Source organism: Ischnura elegans, chromosome 1 (assembly GCF_921293095.1).
Source record: "Ischnura elegans chromosome 1, ioIscEleg1.1, whole genome shotgun sequence".
NCBI classification, from domain to species: domain Eukaryota; kingdom Metazoa; phylum Arthropoda; class Insecta; order Odonata; family Coenagrionidae; genus Ischnura; species Ischnura elegans.
The window spans coordinates 61,682,699-61,695,046 of NC_060246.1; the positions used below are offsets into that span (position 1 = coordinate 61,682,699).

Consider the following 12,348-nt stretch of genomic DNA (forward strand, 5'->3'; position numbering starts at 1 on the left):
TGTCCATTATTTATTTAATACCATTAAGTAGGCTGAAGTAATTGTTAGAAAGAGCTGCTTCTTGTTTAACCCTTCAGTAGGCGCGTGGACCACTGTGTTTCATTTGTGTGTCGTTTTTCTTATGATGGCATAACATACATGTGATTTTCAGTAGCTGCACAATAATTAGTCCTCGAAAGCCTCACATAGTTGTTTGTTAGTTATCGGCACAAGATTTGCAATAAATAGTGCTCAATTGGAAGCGGGCGTGACTAAGCCACATATATGGTCCACTCACCTGACTGTGTAACATTTTTCTGTCAGCATCACTTAAAGCTGTGCAGCAGATTTTGTATCATATTTGTCTACTTTGACGTGTAAACAATATTCGGCACGTTTATGTTACTTTTATGGGTACCTCGGCTAGTGACCTGCCTTTTTGCCTCCTTCGCAGGAGAGAGGGTGCACTTTGTTCCAATATGAATTATAAATGTGTTCCCTAGTGACAAAAAGTTCAGTGAACAATAAACAAAGTCCAAATTTATCGTTTGTGAAAAAAGTTTTACAAAATTTTGAAAACCTAAGGAAATAAAAAAAATGGACTTTGGGTCACCAGTGTGGCCTGTGCGCCAACAGCACAACAAAATTTAATGCACCCACTGAAGGGTTAAGTTCTAAATAGGTTTAAAATTATATGTAGTTTATCCATAAAAACTTAATGATTGATATTCCAGATTTTAAGAAAGCGTATTATTCCAGATTATATGGATAGTGTAAGAATAACATTTTTTCAAATAAAAAAATCTCAAAACAAAGGTAGTATAATAAAAATTATGTAGCTTATTTAAAGATGGTTAGACTTCTATCTCCAAAGCAATGTTTTGGTGATGTTGATATGATAGTGACTCTGCTGAAATTTTAACTTATTTTTGGCTCATTCTATAAAAATATTTTCATTTCTTGCAGTATTCTGGCTTCTCTGAATCTTCCTGCTGCCATAGAAGAAACACCTGGTGGTGCTCTGCCTCAGTCATTATGTGAGAAAGCTGATTATGTACGCTCTGCAAATGGTATTGAATGGTTGGACAAAATGATCAAAGACCTACCAGATCTCCTGCAGCGAAACCAAGATATCCTTGATGAAGCTGATCGCATGCTTCGTGATGAAAATGAATCTGATAGTAAACTTAGGAGTCAATTTGGAGATCGCTGGTCCAGAACACCGTCAGTAAAACTCACGGAAACATTTCGTTCTAACTCAGAAAAATACCGGTGTGTATATTAATTTTCTTATTTTTTGGTGCTTCTTCTTAAGTTATTGGTTTCTTAATGCACAGTATTACCGTATTTCTCCGAATATAGTCCCCCTCTGAATATAGTCCCCTCCCCCTAATTTTTAGGCTTCAGTTTCGGAAAAAGTTTAAAAAATGTGTTCGAATATTGTCCCCCCCTTTACTTTTACCTTGGGCATTTTTGGAAAAAAAGGGGGGACTATATTCAGACATATACGGTACTTTTTGCATTTATGAATATACTATTTATATTGCTTCCCATGCATTTTTCTCTTGAAATATCATATATAATGGATATTTAAAAAACTAGGGATGGACGGTTCCAAGATTTTTTTCAAATCCAGATCTGGATCTGAGCCTTGATTTCAGTAGTCAAATCTTCGAATATTTTGGAATCCAAATGCATTTTTAATTGCTTGCTATGAAATGAAGTCATTAATTAAGTTTTGTTTGGGTGAATTCAATTAAGGGATTTTATTTTGATTGTCATGCATATTTTAATATTTTTACTGGTTAAAAATCACGTTCCTAAGCCTTCAAGCTATTTTATAAAAACACTCATCTGTAAACACTCAGGATCTACATGGTTATGCTTGCATTTGGAAATGATAACAGGTTTTAATCTTCAGATAAATTATCTACTACTGGCATGTGTATCATTTGCTGATGCTTCAATAGTGGTTAGGTGGATTTTGCACTTCCAGCGATAGTTTCACGCCACAAGGCATACGCATGGCATGCATTGAGTTCTCTTTATATAAATAATAATGTTTCCACAATATGGGAGACTTTTTTTATCAGTATTTCATGGTAGCAGAAGCATGTAAAGGAGAGTTAGAGGGGAAAGAGCATGCTCCCTCTGTTTTTCAAACGAAGAGGCTACAAATGTGGAAACAAGGGACGAATATGCCCATTCTTGCATGGCTTCCATGGCATTCCATGGCTTCGGGTTTACACCACAGGCATCACCTGCAATTATGAAGGAAGATGATGCTTTCGTGCATTAAATTAGTATAACCTACCTTCCGAGCCCTTGAAGTTCCTGATTCTCAGTCCATCACTGAAATACTCCACCTTAGCCTTAAGCATAGTTACATTGTCACTACTTCCCAAGTATTGAAGTGGGAAAAACCATCCAACGAAGCTCCTTCTAATTCCTCGTGTTCTGCATTCCTTGGGCACTTCAGCTGTGATGGTTTGCCCTCCGACACCACGGCAGATGTAATCTTCTCTTTGTTTTTATTTTTTTATTTTTTTTTAAAGTTTTGAAGGGGAAATAGGAAGATAAATTAATTATGCCACTCTCTTATTGCTCTATTATTTTAATTTTTTTGACATTTTTTGCAATTTTTGGCCGTGGTGCTCGGAGTTCTCGGATCAAAATATTGGATAGAAATACTGTTCGCAATAGATACATTGGCTATTATTTGCTCCACCTCCGGTAAAGCGACAATTTGCTCTAGCAAGTGTTTATTTGAGCACCGTGGGGTCTCGTTTTATCGAGGTTGCACTGTATAATGCTCTTCTTTGCTTTTTAACCTATTCTGTACTACTACTGCCCTTAGGCATGCTGAGCATCACTAACAAGGAGCTGCACCCACTGATGGGCAGGTTCTGTCCCTTCAATTGTTCATGTGTCAATTTCTGGTATCAATTCAGGAATTTGGTGCTGTTAGGTTTCCGCTAAATTTAGGAATTAATATTTTTGTTTTATCTTTGAGGCATGAGGTTTGAGTTTTTTTAACCCTCACAGTCTCTGGTTTTTAATCATCTTTCACTCTAATTTTTAAAGGTCCATCTATCGGCCAGGAAAGTTTAACAGATGTAAGAGAAAGAGAGAGAGTTGGACAGTCAAAGTTGGATGACAGTTGTCACCCTGATTTATTTCTTCCTACCAGACTCATTTTTCTTTATTTAATAGTATCAATGTGCAAGGAACATTTAAATAATGATAATCCTAGTATATAACAAACATCCAATATTTCTTCTTCATCTTGTGATTGTTTTCTTAATTTCCTATGCAATTAGGTATACATATATTTTTCTACTTAAATGATGTCGGCTGTGAGTTGCCTCCCCTTTTACCCACCTGGGACCTCTAAAGGCTGTTTTACAGGGGGCATGGAATTGTGCAGGTTAGAGCTGCATAAATTTGTAAAATGGCGTGGAATTGCGCAAATGCATGAACGAAATTGGAACAGGAGCTATTTTGCCGTCTCGCATCCACGCATTCTCGCATGTGTTCTGGCAATTCACCACTTTACACGACGCAATTTTGATTGCGCCTTCGCACGTACGTCAGATTGCGCAATTCTGTGTACCGTGTAAAACGGCCTTAATGATATGAATACTCACTTGAAGTCAATAGCTTAACATTTTATTCTAATTATGGGAGTGTATATTAGTTTTTATCCATTAATTTATTACTGGCGTTTTCGTTTCCATTTCCAGGAAGATAATATCCAATGCAGTTGAAGCTGACAAATCAGTGAGGGAGAAATTTGAAAAGCACAGGGCTGGCATTGAACTCCTAAGCAGAAGTATGGACCAATTGAATGAATCAGTACCTACTGGTGGACCATCAAATACACCACAAGCCAGTCAAGGAGCAGTTGCTGAAATGAGGAAACTTATGGAAGAGGTATCATTAAATTTGATATTGCATGATGCACTTTCTTCAGTGATACAGTTGAGCACCCCAAATACAGAAATCCCAAGTCTGGCAACACCCATAATCTGCCAATATTTCCAAGGTGTGATTCTTGGGAAGCAATTTTTTCTGAATAATTGCATTTACTTGCTAAAATTCTTCCTATTGTGTCTGTTGATAATAGAACACATAGTTACTCTTATAATATTTTATTATCGAGTCTGAAACTCCTACATGCTCCAGCGATGTGATGCTGACACTACTGGCCTGGGTGAGGCTTAAGCTCCACTGTGAATAAGATGGAAGACTGACATGTGTATCGAGAGAGGTTTTAAATGCTTTCTCTTTCTTACTCAATATAAATGATTAGTAGAATTGTAAGAAAGTACTGTGCAACAAAGATTTCTTTTCAAAAACTTGAAGTAGCAGCTATGAATACTGTGTCATTACCAAGGTGCTGAGATGTGTCACGTTGTGGATATTGGAAGTAGAAGATTGAGCAGTGGAAATAGAAGTAATCTGTTGGCTTTGTTGTGGCCCGTGCAAAAAATCTGCAAGAATGCGAGAAAACCTCCTCATCAATGTGCCGTATTTGCCACGGTACAGATGGAAGCACTGATGAGGTGGCACCGCGCGTAGATAGAGGACAGCCCTTTGAATTATATTAAACGCTGCATATAAATGAATTTCAAGCGTCATTGAATGCATCATAATTATATTATGCACTTTATTTTTTGACTAATAGTATTCAAGGCTTGATACTTTGCAATATATTTATGTGTATGTGTTATATACATTCTTTTCTCTCAGTTATTTTGCTGTACCTCCTACTGATTGAATACCGTAGAATGGGGTGACTTTGTGACAAGGGGTCTATTTTTTGTATTTTCAATCTCGCGTCGCGACCACTTGTCTCATGAGAGAGATGTACTGGGAATTTCATTTGTCAGACGTGCTGCAACATGTTGCAGCAGCATGATGGAGCTTCTTAGCAAGTGTAGTTCTTTCCGATGCCTTTGTCTAGCAATACTATTTTTTACTCTTTCGGAAAAGGAGGGAAACTTATGTCGTGAAAATGTTTCTGTTAAAGACACATCTAAAACAGGTATGCACATTTGTTTATGAATATGTTGGGCAAATTATTCTAGAATATCGATTAAATCAAGCCATGTTTGTTGAACGCATGAAACAAAAACTGGAATGCATGCACTTTGTGTGGTGACTTTGTGACACGTGAGCTTGTCAAAAAGTCACCCCGCCATGGTCTTAGGGTCAAGTTTATCATGTTTCTTTTGTCTTTGCTACACTTAAAAGGAAGATGAAGACTTATAAAAAGAAGTTGGGCATAAAGAAATTATTACAGCCACTAGATGTCGCCATATTCAGAGTTCTAAAACTGATTTGGCATGCAATTTTGTCTGATTGGAAGCAATCTACGTCTGGTACCCGGTGCATGTCCAATCCAAAAGACAAACTGCCTTGTCTGTTAAAGGAAATGATGGACAAGTTGCAGAAAAACAGTTAAAAAATCTCCAGGATTCAGGAAGACTGGAATTTTTCCGGACAACAAAATGGAAGTTTTTCAAAGACTTTCAAAGGCTTTCAAAGGCTGTCTTGGATGAGAGCCTGCAGTCAGTACCAGGAGTGGTTGGTAAGATCTGCATAGAAGAGGTAAACAAAAGAGAGAAGAGGTTACAGGATGCCCTGCCCCCAAGAGAAGGAGAACCGAGAGTTCTTTGAGGTGAAAAATATAGATAAGGGAGCACCCAGCTCATCGCTTACAAAAATGCCGTAGCTTTGCCAAAGCATAAATCACTTTTAAATTAAGTAAAGATAATTTTTGATTTTTTGAAATTGTGACATTATTCTTTTAGTGTACTTAGTAACAAAAAAATGTCACAATGTCACCCCACTCGGTGGGGTGACAGCATTTTCCCTTTAAATAGTTGTTCATATTAAAGATACAAATTTTTTGAAGACATTATCTTTGAAAGGAACATTGAAGCTATCTTATGACATCATTCGTTTCAGTTTATGTAAAAAATTGATCAGCACATAAGTGAAAACATGCAAAACTTTTCAATAAGCCACCCCATTCTACAGCATGGCTGTGTGTATAAATTTAGAAACAGTCACTTTCTTTGTTATAAATTATTTGATGATTAAACAATACTAATTTAATGTTCATCTTATTTGGTACAACTAATTTAATGCACTCATAAAAAATATCGCACACCCTCTAATTATGTATACTGTTTTGAAACACACCACCTGAAATCAGGCAAAATCCCAAAATCGGTATGGCTGAAATCCCGAGGGTGCTGGATTCGGTTTGCTCAACTGTATTTCACTTCTTTATTGTGGCATGCATAGTGTGGATTATGGTGGATATCTCATAATTTTTTGCTTTTTACTTTATTGCCGCTTATATAATTAAATACCTGAAGTACTTCATCATTTCATTGTGGGTGAATGATTTTGGTAAGTTGGTTGACAAATGTACCTCATTCATACACTTTTATTATGCACACATTAGTGAATTTTGAAGAAGAAAATTTAGGATATTTGAGTTAATATGGTGCAAAATGTGGCAAACTGATTATGAAATGGTGTTAGCACATGGTTTATTACCAGGAAAAAATGTAATCTCAAAAATCGGTGTTATCTGCTGGATAGCTTAAAATTTGGGAATTCATGATTGAGGTTCTACTGTTCCCCAATAGGGGTTAGTTCATGAGGAAAGGACAATCATCATCATACTAGGTGAAAAAATTTATATTGGGCCATAATTCTATATCCATTTTTTTAAACTTTGGGCTAGGAACTTTGAATGTACTTCCATATACCATTGGTAAAACATTAATTTCCTGCAAAATTTTCCTTTGCATCATAACTGAAGAGGTCATTTGCTGTGTTACTGTAATCCTGTGATTGGTTGTTGTTTTAGCAGTTGTGGTGAACTTACGTCCTCTGTTTTTTTTTCAAATATAAATTTACCTAGAATGAAAACTGTCAAATTTTATCTTGTGTTCTACTGAAAGGTTTGGTTTTTTCCTTGGTCTACTCTGAGAAATCCTGATCAGAGAACAATAGATTTCGAAATATGTTTGTGGAAACCTCATGATTATACTTGCCTGAAATGGTACCACTTCATCATGTCCTCTTTGGGAAATATAGCATTATGTGTTCATTGTCTATTTTATGTTTTGGCTGTTTAAGGTTGAGGCTGTACGTGCTGAGAGGGATACCATAGAGTGGGAACTCAAATCTGCATCTACAGACATGAAAGATATGTTTCTGAGTGCCTTAGGCCACGAGGGTAAAGAACCTGGTGTAGAAGAACTGCATCGCACTTATGGTCCTTTACAAAAGCGTGTGCAAGAAAGCATCAGTCGACAGGAGACTTTGCTAGAAAATATTCAGGTGAGTGATTTGTGAGACCTGTTTCCATTCTCAATGACTGTTGACATGTAACCTTCAATTTATTAGAATACTGGATAAGTGCGTGCAAGAGGTACACCTTTATTCCCAGAAATTGCAGCCGAAAATGGGGGTGCGTCTCTAACACAAACTTCTTATTTTCCCCCCTCCCCTTCACCAGTTGCATGTCCAAGAGGAACTGATTGGCCTTGGTTTTCAGCGTGAGTCAGTCATCTAAAACCCTCGGCCAAAAACAAGCGGCAGGCAGAGGAGTTTCTCCCTTAGTGAGGTTTTTTTAAAATGCTCCTGTTTGCTTTTCTTACTTGTAAGCATTGTGCCGTCATGTTGGTACCTCGGAGTTGAACATGGAAAAGATTGCACGGGGTTTTTCACTCTGGAGGGCTCGCTAAATTTACTGCCACGAGTAGGTATTTATACTGCAAAAAGTAATCGCATATCAAACGTAGAGAAACGCGTAGTTTTGAAGGACAATACCTGGTTAATAGTCAACATCTGTCTTGCCAAGTAATTTCCATTAGGCTAAGGACCTGATTTAAAAAAAATCATCTTCAGACCCTGTTATGAGGATTATTGCAACTGAAAATTATATTGGTGTCAAAACCTGTGGTTTAAAAAAATCAAACGAGTGTTTACGTCGTTGGGCTAAATGGTGAATGGAAGAAATCGGAAATGCTTATTAGTGAAGAGCGCTGAAGGAGAGGTTGAGGGGAAGAAGTGCACTTCCTCCGTCTTTCAAGCAACAAGGCTACGAGCAAAGGAGCAAGAGAAGAACACGTCCGATCTTGCATATGACGCCGCTGCCTTCAAAGCAAAGGGGCAAAGGCATAGCAATGTGAATATGCAGTTTAAAAAAATAAATCTGGCTGAAAAATAAAGCTAGCGTAAATTTAGCTGAAAAAAATACCATGTAAATTTTTAGTATTGAAAGAGGAAATTTTGATAATTGTCGAAAGTCCTGGCATATGTCTGCAACACTGCATGATAGGATTAAAAAATATGCCGCAAATTTTTTTTTCTTTAGCTTCGATGATTAAAATAAGGGTGTGTCTCTTACACGTGTGCGGCTCTTACACACACTTATACGGTGCTCTAGTATGTTTTTTCATTTGTTAGAAAAATGATTTTGAACTACATATCATGTTCTTTGCTACCTATGAATGAAGTTATGGGAAGAATGGATATTTTATACATATTTGCTAAAATTCCATGCTGCCTAGACCCTATCATAGGTCAGCGACCACTTATCCATTTCACCTTCATGTGGTAGGCACAATGCAGGATAAGGGACTAGGCTGCTTCACTACTCTACTTTACCACTCAAATTTAATAGTCTCACTGCTTCAGTAAATGTAATTACGAAAAGAACAACTGGTATTAAACAATAAAATCACTGCACCGAATAACAGAATCAGAGAAGAAACCAGTTTCGGGAGTGCTCAAGAGGAGAAAGCCTTGTCCATTGAGAGCTAGTAGAATAATATCCATCGTGCCATAAGAATACAGCACTATTATTGATGTAAACCATGAAATAACTTGTCTACTTATTAACTTAAATGCTTTTCCTCTGTAAAAGATAAACTAATGCAGAATATAAAGCTATTAATATTCAAAAATGAGAATCTGGTCTAAATGACCAGTTAGGCTTTTTTGGTAGAACTAATGGTCCTATTCTGAAGTAATTCCTCCAAAATAATATCCTTTTAAAGGTTGGAAAATTCACTAAAGGAAATAACTCTTTTACAGTAGAAAATAAAGTAGTCGTGACCATTTGAAATCTCAACTGTGGTCAAAATGACTGCTCTGGCATTATTGTTAATCTTCTTGTTGGGCTGCTACCAATTTTGATGTGTGATGTAAGGTTAAAAAAAGTTAACCTTATGTTTATCTGACAGTTAATTAGAATTGAAGATATTATGTTAGGTTTTAGCAAGTGCATGGCTAAAAAGCTGTATTAATAAATTATTGATTTTGTTTTTAGCGAGTTAATCAAGTGTTGACTCAAGAAAGATCATCAGGATCTGGTCAACGCGAAGAAGTTTTGAAGCAGTTAGCTGCAGCATTTGATGCTTTTAAAGAGCTGGAAAGTAATCTGAAAGAGGGAACCAAGTTCTACAATGATTTGACCCAGGTATGTTTTTTTAAGAAATAAAAAATAACTTTAAAACGAACAATATTTTTCTATCATAGCCTTAACTTGCAACCTACCTATATTTTTGTCTATCATCATTTGCTCATATTTCCCATGCAGCTTTATTATAAAAAATTATATTATAATGTTCACAATGAGATAGTTAAACATATGAACAAGAATTTAATTTCATAAGTCTCAGAAATTATTGTTCTATACATCAAGAAAGTTCATGAATGATTGTGAAGAAAGTAACTTTGAAGATTAATGCTGCCTGATCATGAGAAAAAAATTATGTTGTGCTTATGCAGTTGCTGTTAATTAAGCTCTGCAATAGCAATAAGCCTCGGAAGGTAGAGCTTATGTGGTGTTGACTCTTAAACCCTTTTTTGTCATTGATATTATTCTTAAAGTGATGATAGATCTTTCAAATTTTCTTTCAGTCTTTCTAGTAGAGGCAGAGCTCAAGAAGAAAATTTTGAAAATGTTTATATTTTGTTCTCGTTTTCTATAATTTGCTAATCAACTGGAATGTCTTTTAGCAAATTTTCTTCGTTCGTACTCTTGTGTCTCTGATCATGTTGAAAATGTTTCATCACAATTTCATTTTGGGCATGGTCATTTTTGCTACAAATTATTTCACCTTTGTAATGTAACCAATTGTTACTTAATATTTTCTCATTATTTTCAGCTGCTTGTTGGTTTTCAAAATAAAGTGTCAGACTATTGTTTCGCTCGAAAAACGGAGAAGGAGGAACTCCTGAAAGACCTGACTCAGACTGCAGGACGTGATACAACAGGAGGTCAGATTCCAGGAATTCCATCTCATCATGGAGCAAGTGCTGCAGGTACTGCCCAAAGTGCCACTGGACTCATTTTTGATGTTGTCAGAGACATTTTGTTCCGGTGACGTTTTTGCCCATTTTTCCTTTCACAAGTAGTCGTTTTGTGAACCACCCCTTCCCTATAGCCTTACCTTTTGTTATCATTGCTTTTTTATGAGTTGTTTTATTTCAACTTTTGCTTGAATATTTGTTTTGTGATTTTTTTCCTATGGTTTTGTGCTTCCTTTGGTGGTGTATTTTACACGGAACTGAAACGTTACACAGCTGTACCCTGTTGCCTTATAAGTAAAGAAAGAAATAAGAACAATACTTAATTGTTGTAATTTAAATTTTACCTCTCCATTCAAGCTTGTTGTTAAATAGATGTGATGGTAATTAGTGCTTGCTGAGGCTTGAATGTTGTCTTGACATTGCGTGAAATGTTAAAATGAAACTTACGATGGAAAGTTATGGAATTCTTGCTAAGATAAAGCTTTCAGTATATGTGGTTCATTAGCTTTTGCAATGAATTATGTTGTTGCTAAATGACCCCCTCTTTGTTGTAAACCTATTTGTGTTGTGTACATGGGCATACCCAGAAGGGGACAAGGGGGAGGGCACCTGCCCCCCCTAGAAGCGAAAATAAATTTAGTTCAAAACAAAAGTTATGAATAAATTTTCCTCTCGAAGAAAAATTATACTAGTATAAGACATGGAACTAAAATAAAAATCATTATTTTTTCAATCAAAAGTATAAAAACTAATAAATTGCTGTCATAATTTCCTTAAAATTTTGGTTTCATCAAACCTTTTCTGAGCAAAAAAGTTACAACTTGAACGACCACAGCTAGTTTTGCCCCCCCCCCCCCCCCCCCCCCAGTTTTGATTCTGGGTACGCTCATGGTTGTGTAGTAACTTGTGGAATCATCAGACATGTTACATAAATCATTTAATATTAATTTGAGGTCAAGTAATCCTACTCAGTATGTTGGTGGACATACTTAATGCGTTCAACCCTGCTTCTTGTGAATGGTGCCCTGAGAAATGTTTCTTGATTTTCAATTTTATTTTTAGCACTGCAACTCACTGTCACAACCCCGTCAAAAATGTCCTTTCCGTTCCTAACTGAAGGCACACCTGAAATGCGCTCATCAATTCTGAAATTGAGTCTAATGTGAAACTCTAAAGTGAAAGACCAAAATGGGGGATTTAATGAATTAACACAACATTGTATATAATAATGAATAATGCTCATGTAAATTGCATTAAAATAAATATTTATACTAATTGATGGTGTGGAAAATATCCCCTTATAAATATTCCTAGTTTAAAATTGGATGAATGCTTTCTGTTTGATTTTCATTCTGGTCCACTATTATCTCCATGGCAATGGTTTTTTATTGTGAACTTGATTTGTGGTAGACATTGCGATGCAAAGTACAGAGGAAGTCCGATTTAACAAGTACAGGCTATAGTGAGAGTAGTGCTTTATTCAGTGATTTTTTTGTTTCGGTTGGTCCTAGTGGAAAACCATAGGGAAATCATCCACCTATAATGAGAGCTCATGTTTGTGCTAGTCCTGTAAAAAGTCCATCTTGCTGTGGATGTCATCTGGCATCTAAGTCTCACGATAACCCTATGCAAAATCTTGGCAGCAAGATGGTTGTAAGCTTATCTCAGATGCATTTCACCAAGTTATGGTTTAATTGTGACAGACAAATCAAACCTAATCACCTTCTCCATAAGTTATTGATGTCATTGTCCAATAGAAGCCTTATTTGGTTGCCTCGAGACTGCCGTGAAGCTAGATGTTGATGAATATGGTATCATACCCTAGGGTCCAGCGCGTGGTAGGGCTGTTGCTTTCAGAATTACATGAGAGACCATGTTTTAGGACACTCAGGAATTCTTCTGTGTACCCTCCTAATGTGTGGTGAATGTCAGTGCTTGCAATCACCCAGTTGAACGTATGTGCTCAGTGCCATCACTTTGGTGGTGCAGATTGCTCTGTGTGATACAAGCATGCAAATATTT

General features: G+C 36.5%; 1 protein-coding gene across 1 annotated transcript in view; it reads left to right on the top strand.

Moving 5' to 3' along the window:
- The window catches only part of LOC124161747 (programmed cell death 6-interacting protein), a 37,547-nt gene that overhangs the window by 14,587 nt on the left and 10,612 nt on the right, over positions 1–12,348 (top strand). Inside the window, exons 9-13 of the mRNA XM_046538013.1 lie at positions 946–1,251; positions 3,723–3,912; positions 7,141–7,344; positions 9,341–9,490; positions 10,182–10,338. Coding sequence (XP_046393969.1) covers positions 946–1,251; positions 3,723–3,912; positions 7,141–7,344; positions 9,341–9,490; positions 10,182–10,338 — 1,007 coding nt within the window. The remainder of the gene's footprint in view (positions 1–945; positions 1,252–3,722; positions 3,913–7,140; positions 7,345–9,340; positions 9,491–10,181; positions 10,339–12,348) is intronic.